This window comes from Rhinoderma darwinii, chromosome 6, assembly GCF_050947455.1.
Source record: "Rhinoderma darwinii isolate aRhiDar2 chromosome 6, aRhiDar2.hap1, whole genome shotgun sequence".
Taxonomy (NCBI): Eukaryota; Metazoa; Chordata; class Amphibia; order Anura; family Rhinodermatidae; genus Rhinoderma; species Rhinoderma darwinii.
The window spans coordinates 17,080,342-17,102,192 of NC_134692.1; the positions used below are offsets into that span (position 1 = coordinate 17,080,342).

Genomic DNA, 21,851 nt, shown 5'->3' on the forward strand with positions numbered 1-21,851 from the left:
GAAATTGCCGTTTTTTTTCTATTCCTCCCCCAAAAAAAAGGTATTAACAGTCAATCAATAAATTATATGTAACCCAAAATGGTGCTATTAAAAAATCCAAAAACTTAAAAAATAGCTTGGTCTTTAAGGCCTAAAATAGGCTTGTCACTAAGGGGTTAATACTGCCCAGATTCCCTTTAAACAAGGGCATCAATAAGGTTTGCTTGTTTACAGTTCTTCTGCCTAGAACTGCTTATCTTATAGCTATGTAGCCATAACTGTTTATCTATATATTTCAGGTTTTAATGGCTATGTACACTTTTTTAATTTTTTTTATTTTTTATTTTTTAATAAAAAGGTCAATCTGTGTGTTTTGTTCAACTTTCTAAATGTTTTTTATTAAAAATTATTTTTACTTTTTGAGATACAACTGCTTTGTATTCTGTAGACAGAGCAGCTGTATCTAGCGCTGAATCCTGAATCCATCAGGTCAGTGGGGCTGACGGGTTCAGTGTGTCTCTGACACGCAGGATCGAACTGTTACTGATCACATCTAAGTAAATAACTAAGATGTGATCGATAACCGGTGTATCCTGCTGACATTGAAAGTGTCAGTGCCGCTGATCTGACGGATTCAGGGGTTAGGGCAAGATACAGCTGTTCTATATACAGGATACAAAGCAGCTGTATCTCAAAAAGTAAAAATATTTTTAAATAAAAAGTATTTAGAAAGTTGCACCAATCACACTGATACACAGTTTTATTAAAAAAAAAAAAAACAACACACGAAAAAAACAGGATTTCAAAGGTGTACATAGCCTTTAATACCCATTTTCCCCAGCTTAAATAAAGATACGACCCGTCTCCCCTTATATGATGTGACTCCATATATCCAGCAAGCTCCTGAAATAAACACTAGATGCTGACATTATTGTATACGACAAGTGATTTAGGAATGAAGTTTGGCCTCTATGAACCACTGGCTCTTTACACTCAACAGGCAAACTACCAACAGAAAGATTTATAGCCGGTAAATAAGCATTATCCCATCAGGACAAAATGCTCAACAATGTTGCTGACACTTTTATAAGCAATATCTCACCAGCGTCTTGACCTAATTTCCAGCTATCAATCATCACAACTTGTTTGCCATCTATATAATCAACTGCGATCAATTCGACAGATTATATGCACCACGGCTTATTGGCAGGTGCTAAATGAACACTTTAATGGGAACATTCCTTGGACTGGGGTGTACGGTATGATCGATACGCAGCCTTCCAGCATAAAATATGGTAAATGATGTATATATACGGGCGTGGAGTGGTATCCTAGGGGCAATTAGCTATTTATTGCCTTGTGTTTGGAGATGTTGATTATACTATAAAGGACGGGTGATGCTCTGTTACAAGCTGGTGACAGGATAGAAATGCTCCATCTCAATGTACTTGCCTCTAAGCACTGCAATAAATCTGAATAGTCCTACATTACGGGGAATCAGCAATCACTCTGATCTACACATCACTTGTCTAATAGTGATACAGACAACCTTTTATGCCTGGGTCAATATTCTCCCATCAATGGTAAGAAACGTAATAAATCAATGAGAGTCCTAAACATTTATATGACTTGTTAAGGGACAATTAGGTTTTCTCTTCGTGCTGGTTCATTATAGTTGTTTTCACACAATTATGGCAGTGACAGAAGGGCACTTACAGGGTTACAAGTTTCTTTAGGCGGCTTTTTACTGTATTCTTCCTGTTTTTACTCTGTGTACATCAATTAGAATTGCAAACCCTTCACAATAGTCCAATTAGGGTATGTGAATGTAATGGTGGTCCCCTTATTTTAACCCCCCTTTGTTTGACAGAGCTGAAAATGGACTACAAGTACTGGGGGTCCGGAGAGTTGGCATTTAAAATGGATACAGGTATGGTCCATTGTTTTCATAGGACACTTGTCATGATGCTATAGGAAAAAATATTACTTACTGTACTGTACAGTTCCCCTATAAGTTTTTAGCTGTATCTATACTAAAAAATTCACAACGTAAGGCCTGTTTCCAATGAGCAAATCTTCTTATGATTCTTTAAAGTGACCCTCCAGTCGCCCTCCTCCAAAAATGACTATACAATGGAAATGTAAAGTCAACTTAGCTGCTGTGCCGCTCCTGACAGATCCAGCCTCTGTTTTGGGCCCCCGTTTTGTGCTTTTCAAGACGGCTACCGCAGTCTCAGACTTTGCTTTGGAAGTCAGACATGTTGCCATGCCCTCCACTGCTCTCTGATGGACAAGCACGAATTAAGTCAACATTGCTAGACACAGCACGGTCATGGGCCGATGTCATCGGCGGCAATGGAGTGGGTAGGGGTGTGTCTCATGGGGTACCGGAACAACGGAACGGAGACTGGATCATTCAGGAGCGGGACAGCAGTTTAGTAAACTATACATATCCAAAGTATAGTCTTTTTTTTTTTGGGGGGGGGGGGTTCTGGAGAGTTAATTAATGTGCCCATTGTTGGCAATATCTGTAAACGGAAATGTCACTCAGAGACATTTCCACTTACAATAAGTATGCCTACCTGGTTTACGTCTTTAGCGATAACCGTCATTAGGTAGTCATGACGCTCCCCTCCAAGCTTCCGCTATAATTATTCTGATGGAAAATGCCCATTAGATACTCGGAACAATTTTTCAAACCACCAATCATTGGTATACGGTTTGAAAAATTGTTCAATGTAAACAGGCCTTAACACACAGCAATACCACAGCGTACCATGCACACTGCTACATCTGTTGCTCCAATATTTCCCACTGTGATGTACAATGTATTTCTTCAGTTCTGCCCCATTCTTTCAATCCCTATCTCAGACACATACACCCTAGGACCAATTTCTTAGGAAGCTAATTATACAAATTGGGCACAGCATATTTTTGGAGCAAAGGAAGAAACCCAAGTGAAAACAGATATAGCATACAAACTCTAAGAAGAGGTGGCGCTGGTTGGGGCTTGAACCAATGGCCTCGGTGCTGTGAGGTGATTATGGCACCTATGGGTGCAGGCGCTGGTGCCTGAGGGTACCTAATGGGTCCTCCGCCTAATAATAGAACAGCTATACTATAAATGGTGCGTGATAGTTGGGGGCTACCGTATTATAGATTTTGCATCTGGACCCAGGAGTTTCAAGATATGCCTCTGATACCACCCACTATAAGGGTATGTGCACACACACTAATTACGTCCGTAATTGACGGACGTATTTCTGCCGCAAGTACCGGGCTCCTAGCATCATAGTTATGTACGATGCTAGGAGTCCCTGCCTCTCTGCAGGACAACTGTCCCATACTGTAATCATGTTTTCAGTACGGGACAGTAGTTCCATGGAGAGGCAGGGACTCCTAGCATCGTACATAACTATGATGCTAGGAGCCCGGCTCCCTGCACTGAGTTCGGTCCGGTACTTGCGGCCGAAATACGTCCGTCAATTATGGACGTAATTAGTGTGTGTGCACATACCCTAAATCTGAATATAGATTAGAAACTTTATATACTGTACAGTACATGGTTAATATTGTACCCATTGCCCAAGAAGTAAAATGCAGAAGAGTAACACTAATATCAAATACTAGATTTATATTCTGTGCATTTTGTACATTGTTCTCTTTTATTTTAGATGTTTCTGGCCCAACGAGCATCTTTACAAAAAGCAACAAGCTCAATTGTTATAAACAGTAAGACGAGTGAATCTCGCCAAAAAACACAACGTTGTTGCGCGGCAGTGATTGGCTCCGGGCTCGTTCACATTGAGCATTGTGCTGAAATCTCAGCATTCTCTTGACAAGTATACGATTTGATAGTCTAGATCTCATATTGCTTCCAGCATCAGATGTCATCAGATTCACAGGAAAGTTCTCAGATAAGCAGTTTGTGATTTTTGCAAAGATCAGAATAAGAATGTAAGTTTTCGCTTTACCTGAACGCAACTTAAGTAGTAACACAATGTACAAGCTGTCCCAGGGATGAGCGCAGCTGAGCACGTCGATCATCTTATTTTTTGTTATATTATTTGTCTTTTTTTTTCTCACTGACTTTAAACTTTTCATTTTCCCTTAGAGTCAAAAAAATAATATGAGAAAAAATAGAAATGTAGATGGTACTATGTATCACTATGAATGATATTTGTATCAGGCATTTTTATTTTTATGATAATGCAGTATAAAATGAGTTAAATTGTCTGGTTTGGAAAACCTATTGTTTAATATTCTATTAGTGAATTCTGATTATATAGAGGGGGAATTAAACACAATTTAGGATCAACATTTAATAGCCAGAGTAGGGAGTGGCAAAAAAGTATGTCTCTGGCTCTGGAGGACCCAGCACATTCGTGTAGTACAAATACAGCTCATTGATTTCCATGGGAACTTTGTAATGCTTAAATGCCCTTGTGGTGGCGCTGTAGAGGAATTGTAAAACGTGCTTTCCCGCTTTCCCCTTACACGGGCCAATGATCGGGCAAACGAGCCGATGAATGAGCAAACACTCTTTCATCGGCTCTTTTATGCAGCATTAAAAATCATCGTCGTCAGCTACATATCTCCCTGTGTAATCAGAGGAATGAGCTGCCGACATGATGAAACTGTATGGGGACAAGGGATTGTAGTAATAAGCGTTCGTCCCCATACATTACAAGCGCCGATCAATAAGTTGCCTCGTTGATCGACGCTCGTTGATCGGCCCATATCGGGCCGTGTAATAGGACCTTTCGATTATAGATGACCTCTATGATTTCCAACAGTAGGATACCTTATTATAGGAATTTTCTAACCAAAAGGGATAGTCCAAAGCAGGTGGCCCATTTAAAAAAAAAAAAAGATGAGCTTGTAATAATTATATGTATGTAAATGTTACTGGTGGTTCTCGGCACTAGACATATGTAGGATAAAGTGGTGATCTGAGCGCGATATTTTTCATGACTTCCTGCCAGTAACCTAATAAAAAAAACATTACTGTTAGCCTCTCCTCTGGCCAAATGGATGATAACCGGGGACAAAAGACTGTAATAACCTACAAAGCAAAAGACCAGTGCAGGCCAAAGTCACACATCTGATGTAATGTCTTCCTGAAGTGTCACGCTTTTTAGGGTCTTCCCAAACAATCTCGGCAACACAAATGATTATTTTGAAGTTGATAGGGGCTGGAAGGAGTTTGCAAAAACCTAATTAGGTGAATTCGTTTCCCATGAAATTGGCCTTATGGTGTGTACGCTTGCTAATAAATCCTAAACTTGCAAAAATACTAACAGTCTCAAATAATGAATTACAATCAGAACATTCAGAGTTAAATGTATCAAGTAACTCTCTGAAGAAGCATCGATAGTGGATAGTAAGAGTAAGGGTATGTTCACACATGGCGGACACACTGCATAAAAATACTCAGCGTAACCACCCTGGACTCTGCAGGGAATTCCGGCCGAAAAACCACAACTATTTATGGAGCACAACAATTTCTGGCGGAATGTCCTCTGCGGAAAACAGCATGTTAAAAAAAAAAGCTTTTACTCAGCCGTAGTCATGGCAACGCGTCCTTCTGACGTCCTGCAGCCCGGCATGGCCTCCTGGGATGACGTTTCATCCTATGTGACCGCTGCAGCCGCTGATTGGCTGCAGCAGTCACATGGGATTAAAAGTCATCCCGGGAGGCCGGGCTGGATGCAGGAGAAGAGAGATCTGGGTAAGTATAAGCTGTTTTTCTGGGTATGTATAATATTTTTATTTCAGTTGTGATATTTGCGGCGGGATCACAGCTTTTCTGCTGCAAAAATCGCAACACTTGTTCATATCTCATTCACTTTGCTGCTACTGTATTACGCTGCAGATTTTCCGCAATTAAATTTGTTGCAGAAAATCTGCAGTGTTTATACTACGTGTGGACATACCCTAAGAAGACATAATACAGAAACCCATAGAAGTCTATGGGGCCCTTATGTACCTCCAGATGCCTCTGATTTTGTACTGAATATGACAGAATATTATGCTCCATGGGATGGCGTATGACGTAGGCAATGCTTTTATAGGGCAATTGCTCCATAATACTGTGTTGCATGCTGCGCCTATGCGCTCTACTATGTGCATAAGGCCTTACTGTGAGTTTTGATAATGAAGTAGCTTTACCCGCAACCTGCAGTCCTATGTTATTCCATGGATAACATAAATCATGGCATCACAATGGGTTGTGCCAAATGACAAACTCAGCTGTGTACAGATGTATCTCATTATAAATCCATTGAAAACAACAACAATGCCTGTTAATTATAAGCCAAGATCCAGTATACCCCATGACTGGGTTGTTCCACCTGTCTATATACTGTGTTACTTGACAAATAGATAGTTGCTCCATTGACTGGCGAGAGGTGATCAGAAGTGTCAATGCGTGAACGCCTTAAATACGTTTAATCACACATATAGGTAATTTCCACTTAAAGACAAGGAATTTGCCATTGAACGGAGATGCCGGTTGGTTCTCTAGGGAGCACTAGTACTATTCTCTAATTAGAAGGAAAACAATGTTTCTGAGAACAGCTCAGTTCAGATCTCAAAAGCGAACGCTAGTCAAGAATTTACATTAAAAAGCATTAAGCAAATTAATTAGAGTACACTCAATCACTGATCTGAAAATGCAGGTTATAATCAAAAATATACAAATCCCCCCGCCTGCCCCAATGAAAAGGACTAAACTTTCCACAATCTTTCCCACTGAAATCATATAAATTGCTGAAGACGACATTTTCAATTCCTTATTTTTCATACTTTCTTTTTCAAATTCAAAGTGTTGTTATTGGTTTTAATATAAACAGGTACAAACACAATTAGGGAAAATGTGTCCCCAAAAATAAAGAGAACATGACAGATGAGGGCACAGCCCAAACATGAGGGTGAACATCACATCCTATAGATAGTGCAAAGTACCATAGGAGTCTAAGGAAGCATATGAGAAAGGAGCATTGCTTAAGAGAGAAAATAAAAATATCACAGTCCAACTTCCCATACGTCCTAAAATGTATTGGCAATAGTGGGCAAGCGCAATCACAGGAAGCCGATAACCACTTAAGAGAGACACAAGAAGGGAAGGAGAAGATAGAATGGGAAACAAACAAGAACAAAGAAGAGACAAGGGAGGGGGGTTCATGGCGAGCCTGGACTCCGGTCCGGATTAGCATGAGTAATTAAGAAGCAGCTATGCACCTTGCAGAAACATGATTGGAGCAAGCAAACCCCCACACATCTGTATGTAGTCCCCACCCTGAGGAAGTCCCATGGGAGAGGATATGCAGTGTATCTCAGGTCACCGCATTCCGGTAGGTGAAGGAAGAAAGGAACATAAGCCATGGAGACCAAGTGTCCTTGTATCTGATAGAAGCATCAGCAGAATGAGCCAGAAGGTGCTCCATTTGCTGCAATAAGGCTACTTCCTGGAACCACTCATCCAGAAGTGGAGGGACCGCCATTCGATACCTATGGGGAATAACTGATTTGACCGATTGGAGGAGGTGTCTAAGTAGAGAGCGTTGTAAATGGGTAATGGCATAGGGAACATGAATAGAAGGGCCGCCTCGGGTGAGCTAGGGACCGTGACCACAGTGACATTAAAATAATTTGGAGAACCGCCTCCCAGAAAGTCCGTAAGGGCGGACAACTCCACCAAATATGAGACATGCTTCCCCCCATTGCCCCGCAGCGCAAGCACGTGTCGCGCACAGACGGGCACCATTAATGCAGGGCAGCGGGCACCCGATACCATCTAGATATAATTTTATAGCTAGTTTCCTGAGCTCGTATGGCTATTGAAGCTTTCTGGGAGAGGGAGAAACATTGTCTCCATTACGTTCATACTTTCTTTAATTATAATCACAGTATGTGCTGATATTGATTCAAATAAACTTAATATCCATAACACATGAGATTATTTTGTAGAACCTTAAAATTGTATCTAATATTCTTTATCTATTTTTGTCAATCATAGAAAGGACATGTGGCCACCTCTGAGGAACAAAAAAAAAACCACATAATCCAGATCAAAATAACAAACCCTAGATTAAAATATCAAAAAATACAACAAAAATTGTAAAATACTCCAGGTCTATTTATGACTTAGAGGAACGAACATTGTAGAGGATCTAACATTGTAGACTTAAAGAGGCTCTGTCACCACATTATAAGTGCCCTATCTCCTATATAAGGAGATGGGTGCTGTAATGTAGGTGACAGTAATGCTTTTTATTTAAAAAAAACGATCTATTTTCACAACGTTAGGAGCGATTTTGGTTTATGCTAATGAGCTTTCTTAATGCCCAAGTGGGCGTACTTTTACTTTCGACCAAGTGGGCGTTGTACAGAGGAGTGCATGACGCTGACCAATCGGCATCATGCACTCCTCTCCATTCATTTACACTGCACTAGCGATATAGATATATCGCTATGTGCAGCCTCATACACAAACCCTAACATTACTACAGTGTCCTGATAATGAATACACATGAAATCCAGCCTGGACGTCATGTGTACTCAGAATCCTGACACTTCTGACTCTTTTTTGTGAGATTCCGGCAAGTGAAACCAAATCTCGCGAGATTACGGAGCTAAACGAGATTTGGTTTCACTTGCCGGAAAATTCAGAAAAGATTAGCAAAATTAGGGTTATTTCGTTTAGAAAAAAGATGTCTGTGGGGTGACCTAATAACTATGTATAAATATCTCTCTGTAACTATTTCAAGAGGGCTTTCTCTAAGTCTAGAGGAAAGAAGGTTTCTACACAAAAATAGAAGGGGATTCTTTACTGTAAGAGCACTATGGAACTATCTGACAAGGGAAAATGTTATGGTGAATTATCTGAAGAGTTCAAAAAGAAGCCTGGATACCTTTCTTAAGTGTAATAATATTGCAAGCTATGGTTACTAGATTATTGAAGATGGGTGGTTGATCCAGGGATTTATTCTGATTGCCAAATTTGGAGTCGGAAAGGAATTCCTTGCCTAAAAATAGAAAAATTGGCTTTTTGTCTCATGAGAGTTTTTGCCTTCCTCTGGATCAACATTACAAAATAATATAGGATGAACTGGATGGACTGATTTCAGTCCTACAAACTACTGTATGTCACTATAGACTTGATAAAAAAAAAGACTTACAATCCAAGGCTCTATAGTAGAACCCGGGAGGATGAAAACCTTTTAATCTGGCTCTATAACGGGAGATCATAATAGAATAGTACATATAGAATACTTTCATTGTGGTTTTCACAAGGCAAAATCCTCAAAGCTTCCGCGAACTATAAACATTGAAGGAAACATTTAGATCCTACAGTTGGACCAGGTAATACAATACCCAGGGGACCAGGGGCATAGTAGTCCAAAGATTCTCTGCCACATAAGAAGACACCAGTAGTATAAATGACACATGGTAGGTTGGGGCCAGGTACAGATTTTGTTCTGGGTCCCAGAAGCTTCAAGGTCTGCTCTGCCTTTGTAGAATATGTCAATAGGGTAATTCAAGCATTACTGCCTCATGCACACGACCGTTGTGCCACTGGGGCCGTTTTTGACGGCATCCGAGTGGCACCCGATAGTCTTCATGGACCCAAGCACTTTAGCGGGTGAATCGACTCAGTGAAAAATGGTCCGAGTCTCCGATCCGAGGAAAGTTAGAACATGTCCTATTTTTCCTCAGATCACTGACAGAACTCGGACGTCACACACGTTCCTGTGAATGAGGCGTAATATTGCAAATACATTCTATAGAAAACATGAGTGTAAGGGTCATCCTGATCCCAGTGTTTTATAGTAAAATATAAAGTGATTCAGGTATATATATTTTTTAAGGTTTCCTTGAACTGCATACCGTAACTACAACCACTAGGAACTTAGGGCTCTAAAGTAGAACAAGATGAGAACCTTATAAACGGGTTCGGTAACCAGTGTCTTAAAATCAAATACTCCTATAACGGGATTCAAGATAAAACATAATCAAAGCGTCTATAGAGATTAGGGAAAAAAATCTACACTAAGTGTTGAGGATCTGCCAGGCACAGCTTCTGTGTCCACGCCCATAGGTAATCAGTCTGCACCTGCTTCTATGTCTGTGAGACTGACCACATCTTCCACCACTCAGGATGGCAGGCTTAGGAGTGGGAGAGCCTATCACAGCCTGGCCAGACGGAGCTAGCTCCCGCCCTCCGTCTATTTATACCTGCCTTTCCTGTTCCTCCTTGCTTGTGATTCTTCTCTGTTGGTTTCCTGGCCCTGCTGCAGCTTCTTGAACTACTTGTCCCTCCTTCGTATTGACCCTGGCTTACTGACTACTCTTCTGCTCTGCGTTTGGTACCTCGTACACTCCTGGTTTGACTCGGCTCGTTCACTACTCTTCTGCTCTGCGTTTGGCACCTCGTACTCTCCTGGTTTGACTCGGCTCGTTTACTACTCTTGTTGCTCACGGTGTTGCCGTGGGCAACTGCCCCGTTTCCCTTTGTTCTGTGTTTCCTTATCTGTTGTCTGTCGTGCACTTACTGAGTGTAGGGACCGTCGCCCAGTTGTACCCCGTCGCCTAGGGCGGGTCGTTGCAAGTAGGCAGGGACTGAGTGGCAGGTAGATTAGGGCTCACTTGTCTGTTTCCCTATCCCTGTCATTACACTAAGAATATGATTATAAAATAGAATATTTGTACAGAGTGATTTAAGCGTTAACACTGCAAAGTCTACCATAGACATATGGGAGCCATGTTATGGATCCATACAACACAGATCTGTAATACAGCAGCGTGCATGAGACCTTACAATCACTTTCAGAGGAAGAAACGTGCTCTGAGCAGTTGTCGCTTCCTCCGCTCCTCTTGGCAGATCATCCAAAGTGCATCACTCAGCAGGGGGCGCCAATGAGTGTTGCAGATTATGAATACCAAATATGTGCTTAGTCATAAGGTATGATAATAATAGTATTAATCCTGGCTGGAATTGCTGTTTAATTATAATGATTATACTACACAAAGAGCTTTAACATTCTGATCAGAAATTACCAATTACGGTTTAAAAAAATATATATAATAAAAATAATAGTAATAATAATAATTTGTACATTTACATAGAAATTAATAAAAACAAATACATTTTCATAATAGATGGAATAACTAAAGCTATGTGAAATTGGATCAACCTTAATCTGAAGACATTTTTTCCACTTAAGTCATCCACTTCCAATGGAAATTAGATCTTTTGATTTCGAATTCCCCTGAAATTTTGACACATTTAATTCCTGAAAATCTGTCACTTTCAATGTAAAATGCCAGATACATTCACAGTCCCAATAACTGGGTAGTAAATGAGTCTGATGAAGCAACTGACAGTTAAGTAATTGCTGCAACTTTAGTGAATGACATAAATGATGATGTCAGGGTGTAGGGGTGTAAAATGTTATTTGCAACTGTTTCTGAATAACCCTCCCTGTTTAAAGTATTCAGATACATCAGCCATGGAGTCAAAATTGATTAAATACACATTTGTAAATGACAGAGCTCTTACCCATTCCCGGGATCCACAACAATTCCTCGGGGATGTGACATATCTCCCTCCAATAGAGTTTTCCTGCTCTGTGATGCTTTCTCCAGTCGAGCTACGTTGATAGTCTTCTTGTGTCCATCATTTGTCCAGTATAGATTATTCCCAATCCAGTCAACAGCTATTCCTTCCACGTTGTCAAGATCTGTTTAACATAACAACCACATTGAGATTAATTTTCTCTCAGAATCTATTTCATTCCAAGCCTTCGCTCATAAGCTTTGTGTGATAGCTTCCAGAGAGGTGAATTATTAAACACAGTGCAGAAGGTTTTGGTAACCATGTTGAAGGAGGTTACAAGCTGGAGCAATCTTTCCCAACGAGGGTTTCATCCTCAAAAGGGGTAACTGTTTTTAGAGAAGGAGTAGCCTTGACGAGATAATTCCTACTTTAAAAAAAGATGCCTCAGCGATCATCTGATTGCCATGGTTTCAGATCCTGGAAATCCTAGTGATCATTTTTATCTCTGAGGTAAATTTCTGGCTATACTTTTCCACAACAGTGGCCAGTTGGATTACATGGGAGCCTTTCAAATGAACAAGCAGTCATGTAATACATGGCCAGGCAAAGTCTGCCAGTTCAGGAGCTGCTCTTTCTAAAACCCCCTTAATGATGTCCATATCCCTTAAGAAAGAATATGGACAGGAGTTGTATTTATGAGGCAACCTCTTTAATCATGAGGCAAAAATTGGTTACTTTAGAATAACGTCTTAAAATGGGTTCTTTCCAAAGCCAAGGGATAGTATGGATGGTCCAAGTCCTCACACATTTTTCGTCCAACTGATCCCAATAATCATTTTTTTTTTTTTGTCAACGTTTAGTTTTTTTCTTTATTAGTGATTTTTATCTCTACACAATTTGCCCTCAAAAGTTTATTATAATTATGTATTTTATTCATCCGCTGTAAGTGGGGCTGCCATAGTAGCTCATCAATCATTTTGTATGTAAAATTAGAGGAGACAAAGTTATAATAACCTGTTCTGCATGTACTTTAGCGATGTAAAGTCTAGGAATATGCAATGTACAGATGTAGCCATCTTTATCTTGACTCTGATAACTTGTTGCAGTGTGATATAACACAAGAAAAGCCATTGAAAATCCATTAAAATGGTCAAGTTAAAGTTGCTTGACACTGTGTATTTTAAATAATAAAAATCAAGATAAAGATGGCTATCTGTACATGTATGTTGTACGGTATTTAACAGGTTAATTAGTGACTTAACAAGAATAAATACATTTGAATAGATTAAGATGAATAATATATGAAACATTTGATATAATTTCCCACATGAAACTCATTCAATCATCTTTGCAAACAACTTTTGGGATCAACTGCCCAAAATTAAAAAAATATCAGAACACAGGTCAGATGTGGGAATCTCTACAACAATGTCCATCTTTAAAGAAAATTTCTTATAAAGGTCTTCTAATCTTTTTGCTACCTAAGAAAAAAAAGGTAGAATGTGCCCTAGACCCTTTCCCTAAACTGGTGATAGAAAAATGGCCAATGTGTTGTCTTCCTGCATTTAGGAAAAGGTACCCTCGGAGATTAAGCGCTCACCTCATTTCATTAAAGATCCAACCCCTCGTAGAATGACCTCCTAAGATCAAATAACGGTCCTTTTACACGGGCCAATTATTGGGTAAACCAGCGTTCATATGAATGATCGTTCCCGATCATTTTTCTGTGTAAACAGAGCAACGATCACCCGATGAACGAGCAAATGCTCGTTCATTGACTGATCGTATAGTTTAGGCAGCAATAAATATTATCGTTGTCGGCAGCACATCTCCCTGGGGACTTGTGATCGCAGTAACGATTGCTTGTCCCCATGCGTTGCTCCTTGTAAAAGGAGCAAACGAGTGCCGATCACCAAGATGTCTAGTTGATCAGGCCTCATTTACGCGCCTTATGTCGGGCTGTGTAAGAGGACCCTTAGTTGGACTCCATGAGCTGGAACTTCCACCAGTCACCAAAAGGAAAAGATTTATGACTCTACCAAACGCCATGTCCATTTAGGTTGTTGCAGATTTTAATATCTCGTGAACTTCATGTAAGTTCCATTGAATTCAATGGACATTCCTCTGATACAGTTTGAAAGAGATATAAATCTTCTATCAAAGATGATGGGATATAGTGCAAGTGACAGATCCCTACATCCTGAAGCTTGGTGGAGCTCTCAGCTCATAGACCCTTACCAATGCAGTCTTCTGACGAAAAGTCTCAATGACATATTATAAAATAGTGAAAGCCCAGAGTTTTACTCTAGATGACAAATTCATGATGTGTATCTAATTATTCGAAGATTCAGAAAATTAAGATTCTATATCACAAAGCAAAGTAGTTGAAACGAGAATACAACTTCTACTTCGTCCTTTATATTTATGTCAGGTTAATTTGTTTGCATCTCGTCTTCTTTTGTACTTTTATTACGTTTGGCTTTTTTATTTCAATGTAACAACTTTAATTCACTAACAGCAAAAGGATTGTTTCCTTATAAACACATTTGACAAGTATTGTAATATTTACAAAGACTATCACCCATACCTGTAATTAGCCGGTAAGCACAATATAATAGGAACATCATTATAAGATGGCGTGCTAGACCATTAATACCAGAATACAATATGAAACACAAAAGCAGAGGAATAAGTATATTATTTAGCAATCACTCCAGAATGTTTTTCTTACATTTCTCATCTATAATGTCAATTTTTCAGACTAAATCGTAATGTTTCACTCATTTAACCATTCTGCTGCTGGTGTACAAGAGAATCTCATATGGTTCTTATGCTAGGATTAGTTGATGATTATAACAAAGCTTTGGAATATATATGGTACATATGCAGAACTCTAAATCCCCTGCTTCCCCCCACACAGTCATTGTTCAATTATAAAAAAATGATATGCCTTTAGCCACCACTAGAGGGAGCTTAAGAGCTTTGTGAAAATCTAATATTGACTTTAATAGGAGATATATAAATCCATATGCAATAATCTTCTTAGCTCATCCTAATGGTAGCTGCAGGCACCCAGAATTGTATAATTAAATTATCCACAGAGTACAAGGTTACCCAAATCTTGACCTTATTTACTTACCATCTTTAAGGATAGTTTCTCTTCCTGTCCCATCAATCTTTTGTCGACCAATGAGAAAGCTGGTGGTGTCAGCAAAGTATATATAGCTGGATTCTGCATGATAATCCAAAGCACGGGGGTTCACTAAGTTTTCTATAGGAAGCATATATTCATCAGACACTTTGGTGTTTAAATCCATTCCTCTTATTATTCCTGGCCGTCCTTTTCCATAAAATAGGAACAATTCATTCTTAGGTTCTGTAAGGAAAAAATAGCAAATGAGAAAAACAATATGCTGCACTAAGTTGACCACGTTGGATAATGCTTTTTGCCAGAAAGGTGTCCTGCTGTTAAGACCCTCAGTGATCAACTGTTACCAGTGGAGAAACTTGGCAGCATGTATACAATTCTGCAGCACACCCGCAGGAGAAATGAAGCATTACACAGTTCTCATTCAAATTAATGTGATGTCTGTAATGCATGGATGTCCTGGGTCCTCCAGAGCAAGAGATGGTCTTTGTAGCCACTCTCTGCTCTGGCTAATAGAAGAGAGTCTAAAAATTGGGGACCTCTATCTTTTAACTTAGCTTTCCCTAATAGGGTATTTAAAATGTGTTTTCTAAACCAGACAACTCTTTTTATTTATAGTAAACTAAATAAACAAAAAAATAAATAATTTCATGAATTGAATAATACATTCTTAGATGGTAATTAATAATTTTATTTTATTCAAATTGTCCACTCACCAAAAACATGACAGATCACATATGATAACTTTGTATCAAGTGTAAAATTGATAATATTGTGTTGCAGGCATTTAATTTAACAACTCATTAGATTTTAGCTTTGATGTCATTTATGATTAAATATAGCATTCATTAAGCGTCTGGATGTAATGTAGGAAACAAACAGGAAAGCTCTGTGCTAGAAATTGATATGAGGCACTTTATGTTTACAAAGCAGTTAAATCCACATTAGATCTAAAGGACTGCTTCTTCCTGCTTCTTCCTGCACTCGTAATTAGTATTTAGCCATTTCATATTCCATCCTACATAGGTCACTGACTATCACCATGTTACCCCTCCCCCACCTTGAGAAAATGGGTTTAAACCGCATGTTCCAGAACCGAGTTCTACAACTTCTTTAACATTTTGAAGGTAGCACTATTAACCCTTTACATGGTCTCAAACTCATGTCAAAAACTGTGAATGGATATATCCAGCCATCCTTGTAAATTACAGATTAACCTACAGAAAATATCTTCTTCATAGTGAGGTTCACTGAATATATAGAATCAGAGAGGTGCAGTATAGATTTATCCTGCAATAACAGACTACAAACTACAGATGTAGTCACGTTTATCTTGACTGATAACTTGCTGCAGCATGATATCACACAACAAAGGCCAGTGAAAACTCATTGAAAAAGTCAAGTTAAAGTTTCTTGCCTCTGTGTATTTAATGCGTTGAGTCAAGATAAAGATGGCTACATCTGTACGACATGCTATTCTACACAAAACATCGTTTAAGTTGAATTAATTTCACTTTTCCACTTTACAGACCGGTGCACGGCTCGTTACAGTATTTGTGTCAGAGTTGTGTCTTCTATTGATCCCAGCACTTGTGTGTAAATCACATGACCATGGACAGAATTGTATCCACTGGAAATAAATAATGAATGTTCCTACTGAATAACAGGAAGCAGAGTTCTTGAAAACCGTGAGGAATTATGAGATATGACCATAAAGATATGAAAAAAAATAATTAGAAAAATTTTTTGGGATCATCATAGATAAAATAAATAAAACTGTTTCAAGGGTGATCATTCACTTTAAGGGCTAGTTCACACTGAGTTTTCTGGCACTGTTTTTGATGCGGAAACCGCCAAAAAAATGGCCGAAATCGCCTCCCATTGATTTCAATGGGCGGCGGAGACATTTTTTTCCTACTGGCGGAAAAAATGCTGACATGAAAAAAAAAAAAAAAGCAACACACTCTTTCTGCATGCAGCTCCATCTTTGACTTGCCATTGAAATCAATGAGTGGTAGGAGAAAGCGTTTTTCGCGGCAAAGAAAGTGCAGGCAGATTTTTCTGCCTGCAAAAAACTTTGTGTGAACCTACCCTAAAATTCAAGAATTTCCCGATGGTAGATGAAGGTCATCATCAAAGTATCTAAAAAAACAACTTCTATAGTCATTCCTTTACTTATTTTAATCTCGGCTGGCTCACTATAGTTGTAAATGGACAGATGCCAAACACATTACAAGTCATTTGCATCTCTCTACGACTGGATATTCACATCTCAGCTGTGATTTCCATTTGAAATATTCTCCAAGCATTTGCGCTACAAGTCATCAAATAGTGTTATCTCGGCGTCTGCTGCTCTATGTGGCCTTAGAAAACATTCAGTGGCTTTACATACTTTTGCAGGACCTTCCATCACTTGCCAGGCTGTATCCAGTTTTGCAGCGACAGGTCCTGGTTTTGTAGCTGGATCCGAGCAGACAGATGTGAGAGCAGCCCCCCGGCATGCCATCTGGGTTTATTTCACACGCATGGCTTCTGACTGCAAGAAATCATGGCAAACATCACACACAAATTGCTTTTTAAAATAAACATTATTTACTCAGTACGTGAAAGTCACTGACAACAAAATTGATGTTATTTTACCAATGACTGCCTTAACTATTTGTCATGAATTAAACATATTAATTTAAATAAGAGCATTTAAGATCCTTCATTCATCAACTTGTTTATTGCTATAAAATGGATGAACATTTTGAAAGTGTCTCTCAACCCCATAATACAACTATACATATGCTCATAAATGTTCCCCATCTCTTATTCTGTACAGTATTTTACTTTTTAAAGCTGCAGTTTGTGCTGCAGAGCTGCTGTTCTTTGGAAACCGGAAGTTGCAACCATAGTCAGCCATTTTGGAAGCTACGGAGAACTCTTTGGTCACTGGTCACCTACCTGCATACACAGCCGCTTCCTGTCCATCTTGTAGATGTTACCACCATAGTTATGCCCTTATGCTTTGGGTGCCAACTTACATTCTTACACAAGGTAAACCCTGCTACTCTGAAGTGTTAATACTCACATTTTGTTCAGCTATATAATGGGAGCGGCAATCTACTCTTAGAATAGTAGTCTCAAAAGTGTGGTTCACCAGCTGTTGCAAAACTACAACTCCTAGCATAGATTAACAAATGCAGCATGTCAGGGCATGCTGGGAGTTGTGGTTCTGTAACAACTGGAAAGCCACTGGTTGGAGAATATAGTTGTAGAGTTTCTGTTCATTTCAAGGGCAGAAATTCTAGTGATACATTATATTAACATTATATTAACTAATCTTTGTAATGCTTACCTGACGTCTGGGTGCGTTTATGATAGATCTTTATACCGCGGGCATTTTCCAGTATCAGTAATGACTGTACATCTGAGTTATTAAATCTGTTAATTTTCAGGATATTGGAAGTATCCAAGTTGGTTGTATACAAATAGTTTTCAAATAAAGATAAGCCATACACTTGACTGACCTACAGAAACATAAAAGAGGAAAAAAGCTCTAAATAGCACTGTGAGGTTATAAACATTCACCCATGAATTTATTATTTTAGTAGTTCATCTAGTTGCTCACTCATTTGTACATTTGTTTGTCCATTCATTCATTCAGATAAAAGAGCTTCATATTAGTGTAGACAGTCCAGAATTATTTAGTTCTTTAACCTATAATAGATCCAACAAAGGCTATATCTATCTATCTATCTATCTATCTATCTATCTATCTATCTATCTATCTATCTATCTATCTATCTATCTATCTATCTATCTATCTATCTATCTATCTATCTATCTATCTCATATCTATCTATCTATCTCATATCTATCTATCTATCTCATATCTATCTATCTATCTCATATCTATCTATCTATCTATCTATCTATCTATCTATCTATCTATCTATCTATCTATCTATCTATCTATCTATCTCATATCTATCTATCTATCTATCTATCTATCTATCTATCTATCTATCTATCTATCTATCTATCTATCTATCTATCTCATATCTATCTATCTATCTATCTATCTATCTATCTATCTATCTATCTATCTATCTATCTATCTAATCTATCTATCTATCTATCTATCTATCTATCTATCTATCTATCTATCTATCTATCTATCTATCTATCTATCTATCTATCTATCTATCATCTATCTATCTATCTATCTATCTATCTATCTATCTATCTATCTATCTATCTATCTATCTATCTATCTATCTATCTATCTGTCTGTCTATCTATCTATCTATCTATCTATCTATCTATCTATCTATCTATCTATCTATCTATCTATCTATCTATCTATCTATCTATCTATCTATCTATCTCATATCTATCTATCTATCTATCTATCTATCTATCTATCTATCTATCTATCTATCTATCTATCTATCTATCTATCTATCTCATATCTATCTATCTATCTATCTATCTATCTATCTATCTATCTATCTATCTATCTATCTATCTATCTATCTATCTCATATCTATCTATCTATCTATCTATCTATCTATCTATCTATCTATCTATCTATCTATCTATCTCATATCTATCTATCTATCTATCTATCTATCTATCTATCTATCTATCTATCTATCTATCTATCTATCTATCTATCTATCTATCTATCTATCTATCTATCTCATATCTATCTATCTATCTCATATCTATCTATCTATCTATCTATCTATCTATCTATCTATCTATCTATCTATCTATCTATCTATCTATCTATCTATCTCATATCTATCTATCTATCTATCTATCTATCTATCTATCTATCTATCTATCTATCTATCTATCTATCTATCTATCTCATATCTATCTATCTATCTATCTATCTATCTATCTATCTATCTATCTATCTATCTATCTATCTATCTATCTATCTATCTATCTATCTATCTATCTATCTCATATCTATCTATCTATCTATCTATCTATCTATCTATCTATCTATCTATCTATCTATCTATCTATCTATCTATCTATCTATCTATCTATCTATCTGTCTATCTATCTATCTATCTATCTATCTATCTATCTATCTATCTATCTATCTATCTATCAAATTCAAAGAAGCTTTATTGGCAGGACCAAATACATATTAGCATTGCCAAAGCAAGTAAGAAGTAAGGGAATGAGGGATAGGGACTGAGGGCTTGGGGATAGGGACATATCTAGGGTCGGGGTTATACAAGTCCATGGCATATCATGTCTCTCTCAGTTTATGGCATGCAGTGACATATTGTGCCGCTGTGCCCACTGTGGTTTCCTCTTCACCCAGCAGGATGTAGAGTTTCTCTTCCTCTTCCATGGAGCTGAAGTCCGGTAAGAGATCAGAGAGTCTCCTGAAGTGAGTGTCCCTTACTGCTGAGTATTTGGAGCAGTGTAGCAGGAAGTGGGCCTCATCCTCCACGGCCTCCTGGTCGCACTGTTGGCACAGTCGGCTCTCCCTGGGCTTGTAGGTCTGTCTGTGGCGCCCGGATTCGATGAGCAGGTTGTGGGCGCTCAGTCTGTAGCGGCTCAGGATCTGTCTGTCTCTGTGGTTTGGCAGTTTCTCCAGATATGGCGCCAGTTTATATTCCCGCTGTAGACTCCGGTATATTGTCAGTTTCTGGGATGTCTTTATGTCGTTCCTCCAGTCACTGATATATTCCTCTTGGCCTTTGTTTATTGTCTTCTTGATTTCGGCTTTTGTGAGGCCGCGCTGGGTGACATTTTCTTCAGGCCGGGTCAGGGTGAGATGTTCTGGGGGGCCTGGTTTACCTGGGACCCCTTGGTGTAACAGGGCTTTATGGTGATAGGAACTTTGCCTGCTGCTGTGTAGATGGGCCCAGAATGATAGCGCCCTCTTCTGGATTGTGAGGTGTAGTGGGAATCTGCCCAGTTCTGCCCGACAGGCACTATTTGAGGTGCTCCGATGGACTTGGAGAAGTCTATCTATCTATCTATCTATCTATCTATCTCATATCTATCTATCTATCTATCTATCTATCTATCTATCTATCTATCTATCTATCTATCTATCTATCTATCTCATATCTATCTATCTATCTATCTATCTATCTATCTATCTATCTATCTATCTATCTATCTATCTAATCTATCTATCTATCTATCTATCTATCTATCTATCTATCTATCTATCTATCTATCTATCTATCTATCTATCTATCTATCTATCTATCTATCTATCTATCTGTCTATCTATCTATCTATCTATCTATCTATCTATCTATCTATCTATCTATCTATCTCATATCTATCTATCTATCTATCTATCTATCTATCTATCTATCTATCTATCTATCTCATATCTATCTATCTATCTATCTATCTATCTATCTATCTATCTATCTATCTATCTATCTATCTATCTATCTATCTATCTATCTATCTATCTATCTATCTATCTCATATCTATCTATCTATCTATCTATCTCATATCTATCTATCTATCTATCTATCTATCTATCTATCTATCTATCTATCTATCTATCTATCTATCTATCTCATATCTATCTATCTATCTCATATCTATCTATCTATCTATCTATCTATCTATCTATCTATCTATCTATCTATCTATCTATCTATCTATCTATCTATCTATCTATCTATCTATCTATCTATCTCATATCTATCTATCTATCTATCTATCTATCTATCTATCTATCTATCTATCTATCTATCTATCTATCTATCTATCTATCTATCTATCTATCTATCTATCTCATATCTATCTATCTATCTATCTATCTATCTATCTATCTATCTATCTATCTATCTATCTATCTATCTATCTATCTATCTATCTATCCATCTATCTATCTATCTATCTATCTATCTATCTATCTATCTATCTATCTATCTATCTATCTATCTATCTATCTATCTATCTATCTCATATCTATCTATCTATCTATCTATCTATCTATCTATCTATCTATCTATCTATCTCATATCTATCTATCTATCTATCTATCTATCTATCTATCTATCTATCTATCTATCTATCTATCTATCTATCTATCTATCTATCTCATATCTATCTATCTATCTATCTATCTATCTATCTATCTATCTATCTATCTATCTATCTATCTATCTATCTA

The 21,851-nt window shown here is 38.0% G+C and overlaps 1 protein-coding gene across 5 annotated transcripts in view; it reads right to left on the reverse strand.

Moving 5' to 3' along the window:
- The window catches only part of LRP1B (LDL receptor related protein 1B), a 1,078,540-nt gene that overhangs the window by 483,511 nt on the left and 573,178 nt on the right, over positions 1-21,851 (reverse strand). For all 5 annotated transcript variants that reach the window (XM_075829239.1, XM_075829241.1, XM_075829238.1 and 2 more), the window contains exons 9-12: positions 18,028-18,199; positions 17,080-17,223; positions 14,679-14,915; positions 11,543-11,723 (exon numbers count right to left, since the gene is read on the reverse strand). In XM_075829239.1, coding sequence (XP_075685354.1) covers positions 11,543-11,723; positions 14,679-14,915; positions 17,080-17,223; positions 18,028-18,199 — 734 coding nt within the window. The remainder of the gene's footprint in view (positions 1-11,542; positions 11,724-14,678; positions 14,916-17,079; positions 17,224-18,027; positions 18,200-21,851) is intronic.